At 38.5% G+C, this 20,228-nt stretch overlaps 1 protein-coding gene across 2 annotated transcripts; it reads right to left on the bottom strand.

Annotated features, from left to right (window-relative positions):
* Window positions 1-6,816: 6,816 nt before the first annotated feature.
* Window positions 6,817-18,665, bottom strand: LOC114243722 (uncharacterized). 2 transcript variants are annotated; one of them, XM_028175325.2, is made up of 14 exons: window positions 18,276-18,665; window positions 16,963-17,066; window positions 16,397-16,607; window positions 15,146-15,274; window positions 14,292-14,450; window positions 13,884-14,006; window positions 13,079-13,222; window positions 12,475-12,816; window positions 11,798-11,949; window positions 11,327-11,421; window positions 10,524-10,798; window positions 9,868-9,978; window positions 9,288-9,450; window positions 6,817-9,219 (listed from the first exon to the last, which is right to left on the bottom strand). In XM_028175325.2, exons 1-14 carry the CDS (start codon window positions 18,357-18,359, stop codon window positions 8,759-8,761), a joined length of 2,553 nt encoding a protein of 850 aa, XP_028031126.2. In that variant the 5' UTR covers window positions 18,360-18,665; the 3' UTR covers window positions 6,817-8,758. The 2 variants fall into 2 exon arrangements, with proteins under 2 accessions (XP_028031126.2, XP_028031121.2); XM_028175320.2 differs by having other exon boundaries at window positions 16,397-16,610; window positions 18,276-18,662.
* Window positions 18,666-20,228: the final 1,563 nt, after the last annotated feature.

Below are 20,228 nucleotides of genomic sequence, written 5' to 3'. Positions count from 1 at the left end.
TCAAACCCGCAAAATTAAAGTTTGCGTAATTACTGGTCACGAGAGGTCCTATCGCCGATGTTATTCCTTCACCGTGGAAATCAATCGTGAACATTTGTTAACTACGTACATATTTCATTAGAAAAATTGGTACCCGCCTGCGGGATTCGAGCACCGGCGCATCGCTACATACGAATGCACCGGACGTCTTATCCTTTAGCCCACGACGACTTCAAAAGGTACCAGCACCCGGCCTATTTTTGCCGTCAAGCAGTAATGCGTTTCGGTTTGAAGGATGGGGCAGCCGTTGTAACTATATTTGAGATCTTAGAACTTATATCTCAAGATGGGTGGCGCATTTACGTTGTAGATGGCTATGGGCTCCAGTAACCACTTAACACCAGGTGGGCTGTGAGCTCGTCCATCCATATAAGCAATCAAAAAAAAAAGAGCTCGTTTAACTTTAGATATTGAAGAATTGGAAATCAGGTCTTCTAGCTTATGCTTCCAGAGATAGTTTGATACACGATCTACTTTGAGGCACGGAGCGGAGACAATGCGACCGGAAAGAATAGATTTCTTTAATAAGTTTCTGCTTCCTATTTATTCTGGGATAACCCACTGACATATATTATCTTCAAATACCGTGAAAGAATGAACAAAAAACTATGGTTTGTTGTCCAAAGATCCGGCTGGAGATTGTTGCTAAACAATTTTACGGTAATTAACTACTGATTCAAGATTACGTTATATAAACCGGCTTTAAGATTTTTTCTTTGCCTTTTCTAAGTGTAAACAGTTTCTTAGCAAAAATAGCTAATTGAGCTCATGATCCGTATGATAGCAAGCAGTAACCGTTACTAATATGAAAAGAATTCTACACTTTTAATATCATTTCAAAATGAAAGTAAATAAAGTGACGCGTATGTTTACCACTAGGATATATTCACAAAAACCCTTTCAATAATAAAAAGAAAGTAAAAAAGGATTTATTTAGATTAACAAATGAATATGTATAATAAAACTCATTAAATGTGTGCTACAATAAAACTTTAGCGTCATCTATCAATTTAAGAAACGAAACAAAAAATTGGATAGTAACTGGAGGTCTATCGAGCAAGAGCGTGCGCTTAGCTTAAAACCCTTTAGCAAAGAAAATGCCAAAAACAAATACAACAACGTTTTCTCTATAGCTCTTAATTTGCGCAGAAATAATTCTACTATTATTAACCTTTTAAAAATTCTCAAGCTACGTTAAAATGAAATAACATTTAATATTCTTTTTTATAAACATTAATCAGTTTATCCAACTACCGGTAAAGGTAATTTATTATAACAGAGGAGAACTCAGATAATTTAATATGACCAAATTTTTTATGTAGGATTGCATTATTCCGACCATTTGGGGCCGGTACACGGTTGATAGATTCAGTGTGCAGGTGTGCTTAATACGAGTTTTATAACGTTCTCTATTGCGTAAAAGTTAACTCAAATTTGTATGCAGTTGGAACTGCGCCCCTAGCGTTTGTTCCAACTGAATACAAATTTGAGTTAACTTTTACGCTATCGAGAACGTTAAAAAACTAGCACAAAGCACAACGGTACAAACTTACGACCACCAACCTTAGAAATTTGTACGGTAGGGTGACTTCAATTAGAAAATATGTTCCTGCCTATCGTGGCATAAATGTTTTTTTTTTGTTATGATTATCGAAATAAACTTCGTACTGATGTGATTAGACATATCCACTAAAACTAAAATGGATTTTGGCACGAGCCCTGTCTCAAGCTTGTTAGCCCTCCTGTAAACGGTAGGCAGGATGCAACTATGGCCCAAATCGGGAAGTATTCCTTAATTATCGTAAGCGTTACTGACCGTGTGCTATAAGCGTAAGGACAGTGCGTCGCATAAGTAGGGTTAGACCGGCTTGGTTAAATCATTTTCGATTCCTGATATGATTTTCAGGAATAGGTCTAATGAAATAATTTATTTGGAGAGTTCACGGCAAAGTCGGAAATATTAGTGATAGTTACGTTAATATATTTGTTGGTTTGTCTTAATACGTTCTTAGACAATATCTCTGTTTGTCTCCAAAACTTGGAATAGTTGTTGTTGCTAAGACAAAGCTTCAGTCATAACACTAGCAATGAGACAACAGTCGTTACGCGTGTGGTACAACGTGTGGACAGCGGTCGTTTCTCTGGTGTTAAATAAAAGTCAACATGTGAACTTGAGTACGCCCCTGGAAATGACAAAAACTGCGTGAACGTTGGGGAATCACTGAATCCTAGTAGACGCACAGTTATGACGTTAAGATTAGATTACTTTAATACATATTATAATATCATTGCTCCTTTACAAAATTCTCAAATAGCCTGTTAAAGCTGTGTGTAATTCATAGGTACATACAATCCGATAGCTCAGTGCCTTTTACTTTTGTGATTTTATAACTGAGGGCTAGTTAAAAAAAGGTTCTAGGCTTTGCAGCTAAATATTAATTGAATCTAAATAAGTGCTACAACTAGAAGTAGGCACAAAAGGGAAAACGCGTGTGCGTTTTTGTCGAGCGTATTGTGGGCTCGCATTTGTCAATCTATTATTACTACTGTCTTGACTATTTTCAGTTTGAAGGATATGACAGTTTTTAATAGTACTGAAACTGTCTCGTCAGGTGTGCAGAAGAGTTCACACAGTGAAGCTGCTGCCACTAAAAACTTGTTGACAGAATGATAACCTTACGTGACGTAATATTATTTAGTAAAAATATTCCAAAATACTATTTTATCGTTATAAAAAAGACTACACTTAATGCTAACTTTTTTTTTTTTGACACACGAATGGTCTATGTAAAAATTATTTTTCTTTGATTTCCGTCTATGATAAAATATTCTAAGTGGTGTTGAATCCACAACGATCTGACCGCGAGACCCTAAGCTTCTATTCTAATTCCTGAATGGAATGTTAACGTGTATGTACAAGTATTGTTTGTATCACTCCGGAAACAAATAATGATTAAGCTGCAATCGTAATAATGAAATGAATCGTCACAGACCATATGTTGCGTAATGGTAATTAAGCGTGGATTGTATTATTTATTTAATATTAAATTTATTGAACCTTTATATATCAAACTAGCTTTTGCCCGCGACTTTGTCCGCGTGGAATAGTTCACAAATAATGCTTTATTTTAGAACAAATTGGTTACCATAAAAAACTTTATAGTGAGCCAACTTTGACATATAGATGTCAGATATGCTGTCGCGGACTTTTTTTTAGATCTTTTAAAGGGGAACAATTCTGTCATACATTATTTTAGCGAAACTGGTGGTAGGACCTCTTACGAGTCCGCACGGATAGGTACCACCACCCCGCTTATTTCTGCCGTGAAGCAGTAATGCGTTTCGGTTTGAAGGGTGGGGCAGCCGTTGTAACTATACTGAGACCTTAGAACTTATATCTCAAGGTGGGTGGCGCATTTACGTTGTAGATGTCTATGGGCTCCAGTAACCACTTAACACCAGTTGGGCTGTGAGCTAGTACAAGACATATGCTGTCGCGGACTTTTTTCTAGATCTTTTAAAAGAGAACAATTCTGTCATACATTATTTTAGCGAAGCTTTAACCGTTTCTGCAGCGCACGCAGCGGAAGCTCTCAAAAGAGAAAAAACCTCGAATTTGAAACATTCTTTATTGGTCTTAGCGTGATGTTATATACCCTATAGCCTTCCTCAATAAATGGGCTATCTGACACTGAAATAATTTTTCAAATCGGACCAGTAGTTCTTGTGATTAGCGCGTTCAAACAAACAAACTCTTCAGCTTTATAATATTAGTATAGATTAACGACTTAATATAAGAAAACTATAAAATTGATGCGTTGCTCTTGGCGGTTGAATTTGAAAGAGCGTTGGTGTCATGGCGGACGTCGCTCGCTGACATTTTTACATTCAGAAACTGAACATAGTAGTAGAGTGCATCACAAATATTGGCTACAGCTCAGAGCGGATGCGTTAAAATGTTTTGAAGTCTTGTGGCATGCATCATGAGCTTGCTGTACCCGTATTTCATATTACTCACTTCAATTATTTTAGATATTAAACATTCCATGTTTACGAATTCGACATGTTTACGCATAAAACGTGGGCATTACACTCACAAACAATTGGGTGGGCTCGCTTCGAACGCTACTTCAACGGGATATTTTAAAAGACAAGACCAACTTTGTGTACGCTTTCAGACGAAGCAAACCGTTTAAATTAACTATCGGGCACAATTTCAAACAATGTAAGCACATTGTTGGAACATTATGTTACGTACACTTAAACAAATAGGATAAAATATCCTATAGTCGTGAAGAGAATATTTTCAGAGCGAATGATTTTGGCTCGGTGAAACACCGCGGCCAAACGTTTTATCGGTCAACATTTCCTCTTGTTAGAGTTGCGCTATCTGAAATACCTACGAACAGATTTAGACCATGAATGCACAATCTTGAACAACGGTACTGAAAATAAGCGGAATCGGGCCTTGACTCTGTGACCAAAACGCATTACTGCTTCACGGCAATAGGCATGGTAGTGGTACCTACCCGCGCGTGCTCACAAGACGTCCTACCACCAGTAATAACTAAATTAGTATAAATTGGTATAGTAATCGGCAAACTTCGTGAGCAAATGACCTTGACTGCGCAGAACCGAATTTTAGATCACTTTGGTGGTGAGGGTGAGGCGCGACGGCAGGGGAAATCGTATCGAGCGCGTTATTGGTAGATCAGTCGAACCCTGCGTCCCGCACTGCGCCCTCATTCCGCTTGCTCCCAAAAGTACGCTTGCGTACAGTGAAAAGTCTATCGTTATTAATCGTTAAGTTATTTGTTATAATTGCTTGTGGACTTTGTTGCCATTGCTATTTGTTGAGTGTTTGTTGATTTTTTATAAAACATACACTATGCCGTGACAAACTGGTGTAGTACTTAAAAGAAAGGGTAGAAAATTTGTGTACGACGTATATTGCTTCTTTATAAAACATGGGAAGAATGATATGGAAAAATTAAAACAGACTTCGGAAGCAACAAAAACATCAGTGAGTACTGTTAGGTGCATTATTAACGAAGCTAAAGGCTCTGGCTTGCTCGCCGTGTTTCGGACTCCGGGTAAGAAAAGATCAGGGAAGAAGAAAGTTACCGGAATGGATAGTTTCGTTCAATCTGTAATAAAAAGATGTAATCATAATAACTACATAACAAGCAGCGAAACTCCATACCGTAGAAAGGCTTCGAAAAATTTAAAGAAGATATAAATTTTAATGGCTCGGAATTAAGCTTACGACGGATTATGAAAGAGCTAGGCTTCAGATGGAAAAAAAGAACAGAAAATAATTGGAAGCTGGTAAATGAAAAAAGTAACATTCGATTACTACGAATCGAATATCTTCAAAAAATAATTAATTATAGACAAAAAAGAAGACCGAATCGACCGAGTTGTAAACTACGCCGATGAGCCCTATGTCGACTCATCACGATGATAGCGACTCGGGTGATGAAAACAGTGATGATGATGATGGTCAAGATTATGATAACGAAAAAAAAATTACAAATACCAGCTTCGCTTCAACTGAACCAAGACCTGGCAACAGCTCTAGTTTTGACTTAATAGAAGGAATATCTATTTTACCCCAAGATTAAATTATTACAATTATTAACCTATATGTTTTGTTGATGTTCTAATAAATATATAAATAAATACATATGTTGATTTTAATAATTTAATAGCATTATGACGCAGAGTAAGTAATGTTTTTGCACGTGAGTGTACCATGCGCAAACTTACCCCCACTACGTCGACAAATGCTCAAGAAGTTTGCCGGTTATTATACTTGCATGCAGGTTTCGAACACTGATGCATCACTTTGGCACGATTGCATCGGGCGTCTTGTCCGTTAGGCCACGACGACATAAAGACCAAAGAGGTCGTCTTTATGAACTGGAAGGATAACAGCAGGTTTAGATAAGTCTGTTCAGTGGCCCACGGACACAACACGTGGGCTACCACTCACTTGCAACATATAAGGGTTGTTCCATCTGCGACTTCACTGCGGAAATACACAGCCAGTGGTTCCGCGTTGGCGCACAGCGTACTACTTACACCACAACATTGGTTGAGTTTATAGCGGAAGCATAAAATACTCATCTAAATGGACATCGACAATAAAACAAATAGTAAAAGTTAACAAAAGTTTATTAAAATTTATCTTATAAATAATATATTTACACGTATAATTAGAGGTAAATATATTTAAGTATATTATTATTTAAGTTAAACTATTTGGTACCTTTAAAACTCATATTAAGTCATCCCAGTGGCGCGCGCACACAAGACGCAGTAGTAAATTCATATTTTGTTTCGCAAGTGTGTTTTTATTGCATTTATTTCATTAATTTTTACAATTTCCGACAATTCCGTGATCCGTGACGAGAAAAAAACAGCATTCACTTATATTATTAAAAGTAATCAGTAGGTACATACCTACCCTGCTGCAAGGATGTCGAAATAAAAATAATGTACTCCCTTGTTTTCGGAACAATTATAAACGATGTTCATTTGCTATACAAAACAGTCTCTTGGATGACGTAAACACGCAATGTAAAACGCACCTTCCCGTTTTGAATTATATTGCGCGCTAGTGCATATTTTATTATCAAGTTAGAAGCGATTACCGCATCGCATCGTCGTCGTGTAGTGTACCCGCCCAAGCCTACAGCAAGCAGGAGCATTATTTTTTTTTTGATTGAAGGATTACTTGTGGCCTGGAGGAGGCCATTCCAGTTTCACCAGGACAGAGGGAGCTTGCTGTCGCTCATCTAAGCACTGCGAGACCATTGCCAACATATACGAGATAACAACCTCAAAAAAAAACGTTCTCGCAGTTGCATACAACTAGGAATGTTTTCGTAAAGAACGAGTAATCGATTTTAAGTTCATTCTTCTTCTAATAATTTAAAGTATGTAATACAAAAATATTATTTGTATAGCGTAAAATAAGAATATAAAAATCTTGATATTTATTATTATTATTATTAAAGTTGCGACGTGTCTAAACTAAAACATGATTTCAACTCTTCAAATTTCGATTGGTTGATATTTAATTAAATACAATGTAATAAATATTCCTAATACAAAAAAAAAGTGATTTTTTATTTTACGTGTCTACTGACGAGAGATGTTAACCAGTGTGCTTAGTGTGAGTTTTTTAACGTTTTCGATAGTGTAAAAGTAACCCAAATTTGTATGCAGTTGAAACAGTGCCCCTAGCGGCAAACAGGCGAATGCTCCAACTGCATACAAATTTGATTTAACTTTTACGCTATCGAGAACGTTAAAAAGCTCGCACTAAACACAAGGAACGAATATATGACTCAAAGTTTACGAGACACGCCCGGCGCCATCTTGCGCGTCATTAAAGCTTACGACGCGAAATCTCATTGGCACAAATTATTTAATAAAATCAGTCTAATTATTTATTATGTGACAAATGTTATTTACAAAAAAAAACTTAAATAATAATTAAGTCTTCGTTTACTTTGAATTAAATATAAAAATAAGCGTCTACTTTGTCACTGCGTAGGTACATTATAATTTGGAGAAACAATAAACAAAAAAAAAACATTCAATTATTATAAATTGGAAATATGAATCGATTTCCCGCGTGGTCTAAGCGGTTGCGGAAGTCCACAAACATACACTACCGTCCACAAGTTTGGAAGTAGAACCTGTTTTTATACGAAAAACATGAACAGACAATTAGAGAGGTGTTCTAACCCCACTCCCATCAGACTGTGGTTTAGAATTTGTGTCGCGGATGCGAACAATGACGTCACTGTTCAATAGTATGTTTACATTTTTCATGTTATATTTATCGTCACATAGAAGACGTTAACGTTCTTGTCATGGTCTAATACGTTATGTATCGTATCTAAACTTGAATATAGTGCTAACTGCCGTCGACCTTTCTAGAAACAAAAACAATTTTAGATTTGAAATGTAAGTCTATTCGAGGTGTCAAGAAAAATGCAATGAGAACAAAAAAATCCAGAACAAACTGTACAAACAGTTTTCATAATTAAAGTGAAGTCCTACAGATTAAAAATCTTTTATTTTAAACTAGCTGACCCCGCAGACTTCGTAGTGCCTCAATCGATAAATAAAATACCTAAGCTTTTGTATAAAATAAACTTAAAACAAACAAAAGGAATCCGTCCGACGGGGGACACATCAAAGGAAAAACAAAATTGTTATTTTTATTTAATTCCGAGCATTTTCATATTTATCTACCTTTTAAACTTTCTCTGGACTTCGACAAATAATTCAAGACCAAAATTAGCCAAATCAGTTCAGCCGTTCTCGAGTTTTAGCGAGACTAACGAACAGCAATTCATTTTTATATATATAGATAGAATAGATTACGGACCGTCGATCCCCAATTAGCAGAATGTAGCAGCAGTGTTGGCAGAACGACTGCTCGTCGAATTCCCCTCACTGTAAAAAGGTGAGCATCGCGATATATTTGTTTCTTGTGAAGTACGCAGGGGGGCCCGAGCAGAGGGGGGACCGTTACGTGTCCCCCGGGGGGGCACTCTGTCGGGGGCTTTGTTTTGTCAATGTTATTGCGACACCCTCGGCGGGCGGTCAAAAACAAAGGGTAACCCCCTAAAGTGTCGTTGGCATGATCCCCCCTCTAAATGTAATGGTCGTTAATATGATTGTGCTGAACACAGAGGCACTAGACGGCGGGCACGTTGTAGAGCGCGGTGAGCTTCTCGAAGAAGGCGCCGTCGGGCAGGGCTGGGTCGCGCGCCACGTGCGTGTACACGTGCACCTTGCCGTCCGTGGTGTCGCGCAGCACGGAGGGCGCGCGGTACTCCTCGCCGAACTCCTCGCGCAGCCTGTACTCCGGCCTGAACTCCTGCTTCACCTTCGAGTGCTCGTCGGCGACGGTCACGTTGGGGGCGCCCCTCCGCAGCTTGCGCCCCCCCCGCGCCTTCCGCTCGCCCTTGGCGGCCATCGACCTCTTGTCTGCGGCGTCGTCCTGCTTGGTCTTCGCCTGCTCCTTCTCGGGTCTCGACTTGTTGTTCTGCTGCTCCAGACGCTGCCTCGCCTTCTCGTGCGTGAGGACGTGGCGCTTCAGGTCGAAGGCCACGCGGAACGACTTGTCGCACTGCTCGCACTTGTAGGGCTTGTCGCCTGTCGGAGGAACGCGCGGTTACTACGTGCGGCAGGGGGGCGGGCGCGGGGGGTTGGGGGGTACTCACCGGTGTGCGTCTTCATGTGGCTGAGGCGGTAGGAGGAGGCGCGGAAGGACTTGGTGCAGTAGTCGCACTTGTAGTTGCGCTCGCCGGTGTGGATGCGCCGGTGCACGTTGAGCGAGTACTTGCGGGCGAACTCTTTGCCGCAGAACTCGCATTTAAAACATTTCTGGAATTCAGATGCGATCACATTTATTATCACACAACTCAGTGTATTTGCTATTGTCACGACATGTATAAATTTCTTTATTTATATGTATGCAAATATAACGCAAGACTACTTGCTAGTGTTAATTTATGTAACAAATGTGTTCAGTAAGATCTTCTACACAGTGATTTCAGTACAGAGCAGTTCGGTCGCAGACAACCTTAAATACTTTGAAGTTCATTTGAAATTTATGAGCAGGAGTCTGGCAAAAACAACAGAAGAAATACAATGTAAAATGTTTAGAGAAATTTAGTAAAAAAGCGAATAATGTCATGTCATTAAATAAACGATTGTCTATGTGATTAGTTGGAGCAATGACGAGGAGCTGGGGCGGCTGGACAGCGACAGAAGGTCGCGGACAGACGACCCCGGACGCACCTGGTTGGTGTGGATGACCTTGTGGTACTTGAGGTCGGTCCACTGGCGGAAGTCGTGGCCGCACACGTCGCACTTGTAGGGCCGGTCCCCGTTGTGCACGCGCCGGTGGATCTGTGCACAAACACACCGACATATACGTAAAAAAAATTTTTTGGCGGGAACGCGGGGAGTGAGGTTAAGTGATTTGTTTTATTTTGTCTATTTAGTGTTTGTTCAGATTTAAATGTGTAATAACAGTCGTTTATTAACTGTTTAGTATCTGTGAAAGTGCATAAACATGGGAAAATGAAACATAGCCGCTGAACGTAGCTTTTCGGAATCCTCCAAAAAGTCCACCGAAAAAGTCTCAGTAAATGACCACTATTTTACCGAGATGATATTTCATCCCATATTATATCATCCCATTTCATTTCGTTTTCATTTCATTTCATGCCATGTTTCATATTAATCAACTTCGTTTCATTTCATAATATCCTTTTTCATACAAAAAAGTTTTCATTAAAATTAAAATAACTTGACCTAAAAAAGGTCTTAGTTACTAGGTCATAAAATCCCTTTAAAAAAAACCATACACGCACGCTCCAGAATTACATTACGCGTGACGTCACTTGGGGCCACACGCACACGACGGGCGACCAGTGCAGCGTCGAGGTTACCTTCAGGGCTCCCGAAGTATAGAACGCCTTCCCGCACTCCTTGCACGCGTGCTGCTTCCCGCCGTGGGACAGCACGTGGTAGAACAGGCTGCTCCGGTGGTAGAAGACCCTGCTGCAGTGCGGACACCCGTACTTCTTGCCAGTTTTCTTCTTGTCTTCCTTCTGGGGCTCCTTGGGCGACTGCGGCGGGGGCAGCTCCGGCTCCGGCATGATGCTCTCGGGGATCATCGGTTCGTTGGTGACGTCCGTCTCTAAGATGCGCTGAAGCACTTCCTCTGTAATGTGTGTCTTTTATTAAACCTACAAAAATCGCAGAAGAGTGGAATTTACTGTGATCCCGACTTGCAGCACACCTGGCCAGTACTGAAGAACCAGTAGGGGTCAGGATACTGCGGCAGATGGTTGGGACCGATATCTATTTAATGTTATGAACAGACGTGCAAATAAATATGAAGAAGGAAGAAGGAAGAAAGGATCTGGAGGGGACGATCATCCCTCCCTCACATCATGGGGATAGACCCACCATTATATGATCGGAACCATACAGATCATCATCGTCACTCATCTCATAAAACAAACTCATCACTATTCATTTGAACGTCTCATTACCTCATCACATTTTCAGCCACATCACTTCATCGCCTTAAAAAAATGGCCAACAAGCAGAGTCATCACCCCTGCCTCGTTAGGTAGGGAGTTCAAGCCCGGGCAGAGGAGATTGTTCCGAGGCCCGACCCGTGCCCGTGACATGAGAACCTAATGATGCAAATATATATCTGGAGATCCGGCTGCGAGCTACGCACCTTTGAGTACTTTGAGGGGCGGCGCGTCGTGCTCCCTGGCGTTGCTGCAGAGTCCGCAGCACCCGCTCTCGTCGCACGCGTTGCCGCGGGAGTACCTGCCGAAATTCCAGAAGCACGACAGTCAGCAGAGCTTGCGTTGCGACGTATCAAAACTAATAGAAACGCTTTGGTGGATGGTGACAGCCCTAATATTTAAGAAGGTATTTTTTTCCATGCGCCAGTCACATATGCGTCAACCCTCAGACACAACCCACTGAGTTTCTCGCCGGATCTTCTCAGTGGGTCGCGTTTCCGATCCGGTGGTAGATTCTGCGTAACAAGGCTCTTGCTAGGGTTCGTGTTAGCAACGTCATCAGGTTTGATTCCCATGAGCTCACCTACTAGTTAAGATTACGCTGATGTAGCCTCTCAAGGCTCTCAGCTTAGGTAGGAGAATAAATAAATAAAAGTGAGTCAGTAGGCTCGGCGTACCAGTGTCGTACGTGCTCCTGATGCACGTGTCCGTTGTCCACAGTGAGGTGCGGCAGCAGGGTGTGCTCGTACTGGTCGGCCGCCTCCTCCACCGACACGTGGATCCCCTCCATCAGGTCCTCGGGTTCGCTGAACTCGCCCATGTCGTCTATCTGAAACGTGTCACCAAGCCGTCACAATCTGAATGACCGACAATAACTATAATTAAATAGGGTTGTCATAACACAAAGTAGATTATTTGTTTAAGACAAGTAGATAAGTTAAAGATCCACCTGGTGGGAAGTAGGTCGTTACGCACGCATCCGTCGAGGCAGTAGCTATGATATGCGCTTCTTGTGAGCCTGGGATGGCTTTGAATACCTTGAGACATGATATTGAAGTCTCAATTCTATTCAATAACAGCTGTCTTATCCTTCCAACCAAAATGCACGAATGCTTCGCAGCAGAATGGACGGAATGCCACCACCCTACTGATACAATAGTCCCATTGAATAATCATCAAAACCCTTTTTTTCTCTTTTTCCCTGCATATTCGCTAATAGCCTAAGAGCTCAACCCGAGAAATTTTGCTAACACTAGCCCTAGCAAGAGAAGTACGTCGGTGAATCTATCACCGAATCCCGACCCACTGGGAAGATCACCACAAGCCGCTCAGTTCTAAATGACAAACAAAATACCTTTCCATTAGAATGAGCCTCCTTGATGTGAGCTTCGCATTGCTTCTGTTTCCGAAACGACTTATTGCACTTCGCGCAACTGTACAGTTCTAATTTATCCAAAGTGTCGTACAGGTCACTCTTGTCGGCGTCTGTACTGGTCACGTCCTTCGGGCCCTCGATGTTTGCCATCGAATATTGAACTTTATTGTTCGTGTAACTAAGTGTTTTATCGTTTGTCGTATATAATATCTGTTTATCTATATTTTGGTACATTGTTTTAGGAACTGTGTTTTCTAGGGAGAGTTCTACTATAGAGTCTGGTAGGGTTGCCACGTTGTCAACGATACACGTGTTTGTCATCTGGAAGAAAAAATGTTTTTTAGGTATATATCCTAAACCTTTTTTAAGTATTGCATGCTAATCTCCACAACTACGTAATAATTAAAGGCCCGTCCATAAAAACGTAAAGCAAAGTATCCTTGTCTATGTCTAACTAGTTGCAAATGTAATATTTTGTTTTAAATTTTTCACAAAATCGTTGGTGACACAGCAGTCACCATCCTCGGCTACTCTCTACAAATAGGAGCTCCCAGTTTGGAGCCATATGAGTGATTATTATTACCTTATCAATTCCTAAATCAGGTACAGGATTTTCTATGATTATTGCAGTGTGAGGTTCGTAGTGCTGTTTAAGATGCTGGAAGAACTTCAACTGTTCTTCACCATAGAACTCTCCGCATAATTGACATAACAAAATCGGTCGAACCTGTGGATGAGTAAATTAATCTAGTCATTCACAAGAATAATAATTCAGAACAGTCATTCCTATAATGCAATGCTGATGGTCTCTAGTGGTTAGTGACTTCCGGTACAATTCAGTCTTGATCTGTAATATTTGTTTTTGTTGTTAACAACATTTAAGGATGTTGAGTTTGAAACATTTACTTATTAATTTAATTGAGACATCAAGTACATTTCTTAGAATGGGGTCCCGGTCAGTCCTGATCTAACCCGTCGCTTGCGACGAAGGGCTCAACGAGCGAATTAACCCATAGACACAGCCCACTGAGTTTCTCGCCGGATCTTCTCAGTGGGTCGCATTTCCGATCGGGTGATAGATTCTGTGAAGCACTGATCTTGCTAGGGCCAGTGTTAGCAACTCTCCCGGTTTGAGCCCCGTGAGTTCACCTATACGTTAGGGTTAAGCTGAAATAGCCTCTCAAGGCTATCAGCATAGCTAAGAAAAAAGAAAAAAAAATAGCACTCTTTATGTAGTAATCACTTAACCACAAGGAAGCCGTAAGATCGTCAGCTCGTCTAGTTAGAGTTGATTAGAAAAAAATGTTCTCAATTATAATTTGAACGAATTATCGATAAGGCCACTATAGGGTCAAATCTGGATGAGTCAAAATAGCGACTGAAATTACCTCGTGTGTGATATGATGAGTATCTTCCGGCATCTGGTCCTGGTGTTGCACTCCAGTCACAAAGTTATCAGGTAGGATTTCTTCATGAGGCACCTCGTTTGTACAGCTAATCACAACTATGTCCTGGAAGCATTCAGTTGATGTTAATGAAAAGTGGACTTATTCTATTATACACATTATTTATTTGGTGCCCTCTGATTATTTATCAAGTACCATTTTGGAATTGTAATATCCTCATCCAATTTTGAAACTTAGTCCTCCTACGAATTCCAATTAGCCAATATCTTGCAATTTCATGAGTCAATTGTAGGGCTGACAGTTTGTCTAAAAACTTTAACCCAATTGAAAATGCAACATGGACTTATTTAGTGCCTACCTAAGTTAAGGACAAGAGCGGATGCCCCCCACCTGTTGAGGAGTGCAACTCCCATTACTTTTCTTCAATTTTTTGGATATCCTCTTCTTATGCGGCAAGCTTTTCTTGCTCTGGTGTTTATTCTGAACCGGCGAGGCACCAGCCAGTTCCAGAACTGGACTGTCTGCTGCTGTAAGGATTTGATTGTTGTCCTGTTTGTGAAAAATCTACATTAACTTTGGGGATGCACAGTTATGTTTTAATTTTGTAATATTTTCCTGGCAATTGAGTAAAACTTGAAATTTCTTTCTGAGTTTTTTTATGTAACACAGTGTTATTTTCACTTAAGTTTCATTTGTCTTATAGTCTAAACTAAAAAATAAATAATTCAACTATTAAGTTACAGAAAAACTTGTCAGTTAAATGAAGAAAAATTAAGTTATGTCTCATCAATTATTGTATTTTGGTAATCTAAAGTTTACGATTCATAAACAAGTAAAGGCAAATGGTAACCGTCATTGACAATTTCGTTTTGTTAATAAGCAGAAGTAAGGAAAAGCAGAGCAAAATTGCTCAATGTGGCTTCTCGAGTTGTTTGAGAATTCATTAATTAAACTTCTACGATTTAACAACATTAGTGTAGACAATTGGAAACTTCTATGAAACAATGATCAGTTACTATAAATTAGTTACAAAAAAGCCACTAGTAATGACGAAGAGATAACCATCAGATAGCCAGTAAGCTGATATTCCCCTAAAAGTCATCATTTAAAATGGTAACAATTTTCTCATAGTCCCAGAACAGTAATACAACATAGTATTTTAAGCTTCTGTGTGTAAGTATGGTATAAGAATTATACCAATTTGGAACCACTAATAATGATGGAATAATAAATTCAAACCTTACTTTTAGTGTTGCAACATTTTTTGTTTTATTATGAAACCAGTCAGTTTCCTGGCATCTCTTCATTTCTTGCAATGGGGGCAGTGGCGGTAGTTGTGGTACGTGTACCACAATAGGTTCTTGTTGTTGTTCCTAAAAATACCATGACAATGTTAATTTGCAGATTTATTTCAAGTGTCTACTTCAGGTTTTTTTTTATTTTTTATTACTAAGATGTGTGGATGAGCTCACAGCCCACCTGGTGTTAAGTGGTTACTGGAGCCCATAGACATCTACAACGTAAATGCGTCACACTCCTTGAGATATAAGTTCTAAGGTCTCAATATAGTTACAACGGCTGCCCCACCCTTCAAACCGAAACGCATTACTGCTTTACGGCAGAAATAGGCGGGGCAGTGGTACCTACCCGTGCGGACACACAAGAGGTCCTACCACTAGTCTAATTTATTACATTATTAGTTTATTACCGTAAAATTGTAATAAAACTAACTAATGCACTGGAATTTATGAGGAGCTTGTATGGTGTTGTTAATATGTAAATATATAAAAATGAATTGCTGTTCGTTAGTCTCGCTAAAACTCGAGAATGGCTAGACCGACTTGGCTAATTTTAGTTTTGAATTATTTGTGGAAGTCCAGAGAAGGTTTAAAAGGTTGATAAATATAAAAATGCTCGGAATTAAATAAAAATATCATTTTCCCTTTGATGTGTCCCCCGTCAAACGTTCAACAAAAAGGGGCGTTATCGTCCACTTTAGGAAAGACTGATTTAGAAAAAAAAAGTTTATTTAAAAAAAAAAACAGCTTACAAAATTTCTGTCTGGATATTAATGACTGGTCATGGTTGTAATTTATACCCCATAATAATAATTAAGTTATTTTTATGCAAACAAAAAAAAGTTACCTTTTTATAAATATGTCTTACTATTACTGTATTAATTAAAAGCAAAATAGAGATTAAGGGTATTTTTATGAAAGAGAATAAATACTAAAGCATTTTCCAATGTTTTATAGAATCACAAAATTAATTGGGAACGATATCAGATTTATGTAGGGGGGGAGTTATGTATGGGTAGGAGGGGAGTGAGCGAAGAAATGGTATATGATAGAAGAGTATGGAAGGAGAAAACATGTTGCGCCGACCCCAGGTGACTGGGAGAAGGGCAGGATAATGATGATGATGATGATGATATCAGATTTATGTAGAATAGTTTGAATTTGGTTTAGATTACTATTTTGCAAAAACATCCTCACCAAAGTCTGTCCGTTGTAAAGCCTCATCGACCCATCTAGGATTACCGAAGTGTCTACATCGTTCCTGACTTGCTGCACCTTATGGTGTAGATGGTGTGAGGTTCTCGACTGCTGGGCTAGTTGTGCTACAATAGCTGCAATCCTGCTGTCAGGATCTAGGAGTTCTTCGCCCCATTGACCTTCTGTTACTTGATCGTTGACTGATACTTGTCTGCTGTGTACAAGAAAGAATTAAGTATCAGTAGAAAATAATACTTATTTCTTCATTAGGTTCAGGACTTTGGGGAAAGTCAGCCATTCACACCCGTAAATTGAGGATAAGAACAGTTACACTATGACCTGATGTCAACAAAATACCAACAGTGGTAAGTATTCATGTGGTTTTTAGTAATTGCTGAAGTACATTTTCACAGCCTCGGTAGATGTCCATCCTGATGGTGAGTGGTCACTATTACTGATGGACATCAACAACACCAGGGGCCCACTCAAGCTACTGCCTACTGCTAAATTTGATGGAGTAGTGTTTAGTATGATTAAATATTAAATAAGTAATGAGTCAGAGGTACCTGCACATTGGTGCTGAGTAGTTTTGCGTGTGCATGACGGTGACACGTCCGCCGCCATCATCTTGGACACTGAGAGGTAGTCCATTTGTAGTTACATGAACAGTCTATAAGAAAAACAAATTGCCTCAATTTTTTATAGAATAATTAGAGAACCAAACATCAGTAAGGTAAGTGGAGCTCTACAAGAGTAGATACCAAGATTTTTCCTGTGAGCATGTGTATTTCTTTAGACTAGCTTACGCGCGCGACTTTGTCCGTGTGGTATAGTTCACAAATAATGCTTTATTTTAGAACAAATTTGGTTAACATAAAAAACGTTATAGGGAGCCAATCTTAACATATAGATTTCTGTCACAACAAGAGAGTTAGAGACAATTCTGTCATACATTATTTTAGCGAAGCTTTAACCATTTCTGCAGCGCACGCAGCGGAAGCTCTCAAAAGGGAAAAAACCCCAATTTTGAAACATTCTTTATTGGTGCGCCGCTTGTATTGCTATTAGCATGATGTTATATAGCCTATAGCCTTCTTCAATCAATGAGCTATCTAACACTGAAAAATTTTTTCAAATCGGACTAGTAGCACCCGAGATTAGCGCATTCAAAGAAACAAACTCTTCAGCTTTATAATATTAGTATAGATGATCAAGGTCAGGCTATCATTATTATTTACCATATTTAAGGTTATATTGAATATCTTTATATCTGTTATACCTTTTCTGAAAGAGCTGACAGTATGAGTATGACAGTACAATTGATTTTTCTACTAGAGGTCTCAAGCTGAATTTTAATATTCACATACATACAATCTCATTTTATAGTTGAATATCTAGCATATGAGTATTTTAGTTTACAGGTCAATCAACCAATTAATATTAATTTAGCGGTGTAACTTTTTCGTTGACCCTCTGAAAGTTCACTGATATGTATAAATGATAATGACTATTTTTAGTTAGTATGTTGTTGTGTTTAAACTTAAATATTTTGACTATTTATTTCAGATTATTGAAACTTACGAACTTTTTATTGGAAATATTAACAATTTATGTGGTAAATTTATCATCAAATAGTTATTAATTACTTTGAAAAGAGATAAAATTGACTCACTTTTGTTTTTCAAGTCAAAGGACGCAACGAATTCGTCACGTATTTTTTATTTACTTTCTACTACATGGTTAAATGTTTATTCTAAAGTCATCAATATCAAATTTGAAACAACTCAATTCTAATCTAATGTGGCCCAGTTGCCGAAATCCATTATCGAGTTACGTACAACAAAGACATAGACGTAAGATTTGAAAATCAAAATATCACCTCGTTTGCTTGATGTGTATTTATATAGTGAGTTACGGCCTCGTCCATTTTGTCTTCTAGGAGATGAGCACCAACGTTTCTCATCGTACACAATCATAAAAACAGCAACGGTATTGTTTATTTCATTAACAATTAGGTTAGATCATTTGAAATTGACAGCTGTGCTGCTTCAAGGTCAACTTTTTCTTCGTCTATTTACAACTTAAATTTACTATATTAATAACTAATGTAACGCAAATTAAGTCTTCTAACGGAGTAAGGTTGTTGTCATATCAATATTTTTATATTTCAATAATCTATTAACAGCAAAATACCCAGCAATTTATCATATAAATAGAAACAATCTCTAAAGCACAGAACACAATAAACATTACATAGTATAATAATAATAGATAACCTATGGTGCGCAGGAAAAAAAAACGTGATAATCATTAAACATGATATTGTGGGAAATTTTTAGAGACCTTAAAAGGGGAATCCTAAAAGACCTTCAGGTCAGAAATAATCTTCCACTCTAAAAGTAAACCTTTTTTCGGGAACGTGAAGACCGAAGTTGTGTATATTGACTTATTTTACATCCATTCCGTTGTTGTATCACTCTTGTCAGAGTGGTCGTGGTCGTCATTCAGTATCATTACTGTGGGCATATGATATGCGCCTCAAGAGCAATCGCCACTTCTCCCGGTTTGTGGTGAGCCTAGTATAATCATGCAAACAACCACTAACTGCAGAGTTGATTTATTTTACTAGATTAGTGTTTTTTCAGGTTTGAACATGTGGTAACGATGACTTGTTAACCGTTTTGTATCTTTGAAAGTGCACAAGTGAAGAATTAAGTTACTTCCACTTTAGTTAATTTGAAATATTTTGTTCCATTCAGTTTCGTCATGATGGATAACATCTATATCTATACTTCTATACTAATATTATAAAGAGGAAAGATTTGTTTGTTTGTTTGTTTCGAATAGGCTCCGAAACTACTGGACCGATTTGAAAAATTCTTTTTCCATTAGAAGCCGACATTGTCCCTGATGAACATAGGCTACTTTTTTTAATTTTTATTTTATTTTATTTTTTTGATTTCATGTGTGTTTTAATGTTTCCGAAGCGAAGCGAGGGCGGGTCGCTAGTTTTAAATAAATGTACTTTAATTCATTCTCTTTCATTTTCAAAAATTGTACCATTAATAATTACAACAACGCAATAAGTTAATTTTCATATTGAAATAAAGATGATAAAAGGAATATAATATTATATACTTAACTAAGTATATGTGACCATCTTTCAGTGTACATTAATTGTATCTATGATGACCTTTCATTAATATAGAGACGGATTTTTGGCCGGAGCGCGAGGAGTGAAGTTGTGTAACTTGTTTTATTTTGTCTATTTAGTGTTTCTTCAGGTTTAAATGTGTAATAACGATGATCTATTAACTATTTAGTATAGGTTAAAATGCACAAATGTGGGAAAATCAAACAAAGCTGCTATAGTCGGATTTTTTATTAGACGAAGTAAACTGACGTTTACTGTGTTGTCAGTTTTTGATGAAATAAAAATAGTGTTGTGACAAAGTGAACGATTGAAAAAACTCCTGAATTAATGAAATTGCCTCGATTGTCTAGTGAATAGTTAGTGTGCCGAACTGCCGATATCGGGCACGGGGTTCGAATTTTAGCCGTGCTTTGTACATACCAACGAGTTTTCGACGAAACATTATGTTCCTATGGTATCTACCTGTACTGAATACCGAGTGTTTTAAACATTAAGAAAAACATTGCGAGGAAGCTTGTAAGACTGTCCTATTTCCAATGCATCATATAGTTGAAACTATAGATGTATAAAATATAACAATTATAGGTACATAGGTAATGAAAAAAAAAAAAACTGATTGTAGTTACATACTACTAGTAACATATTATTATATTGGATCACTTTAATACAATTTTATTG

This window comes from Bombyx mandarina, chromosome 13, assembly GCF_030267445.1.
Source record: "Bombyx mandarina strain Sakado chromosome 13, ASM3026744v2".
In the NCBI taxonomy this organism is placed as follows: Eukaryota; Metazoa; Arthropoda; class Insecta; order Lepidoptera; family Bombycidae; genus Bombyx; species Bombyx mandarina.
The sequence above is the reverse complement of the archived record's forward strand: the minus strand, read 5'-3'. Positions and strand labels throughout refer to the sequence as shown.

Bases quoted from the DNA above. Each gene is read 5' to 3' on its own strand.
- LOC114243722 (XM_028175320.2), bottom strand. From the start codon at position 18,359: ATGAGAAACGTTGGTGCTCATCTCCTAGAAGACAAAATGGACGAGGCC. The intron at 14,007-14,291 runs GTGGGGGGCATC...GAATGCTTCCAG, and splicing joins GGAGTTGCACTCCTCAACAG to GACATAGTTGTGATTAGCTG. The intron at 9,220-9,287 runs GTGAGTACCCCC...TTCCTCCGACAG, and splicing joins CCACATGAAGACGCACACCG to GCGACAAGCCCTACAAGTGC.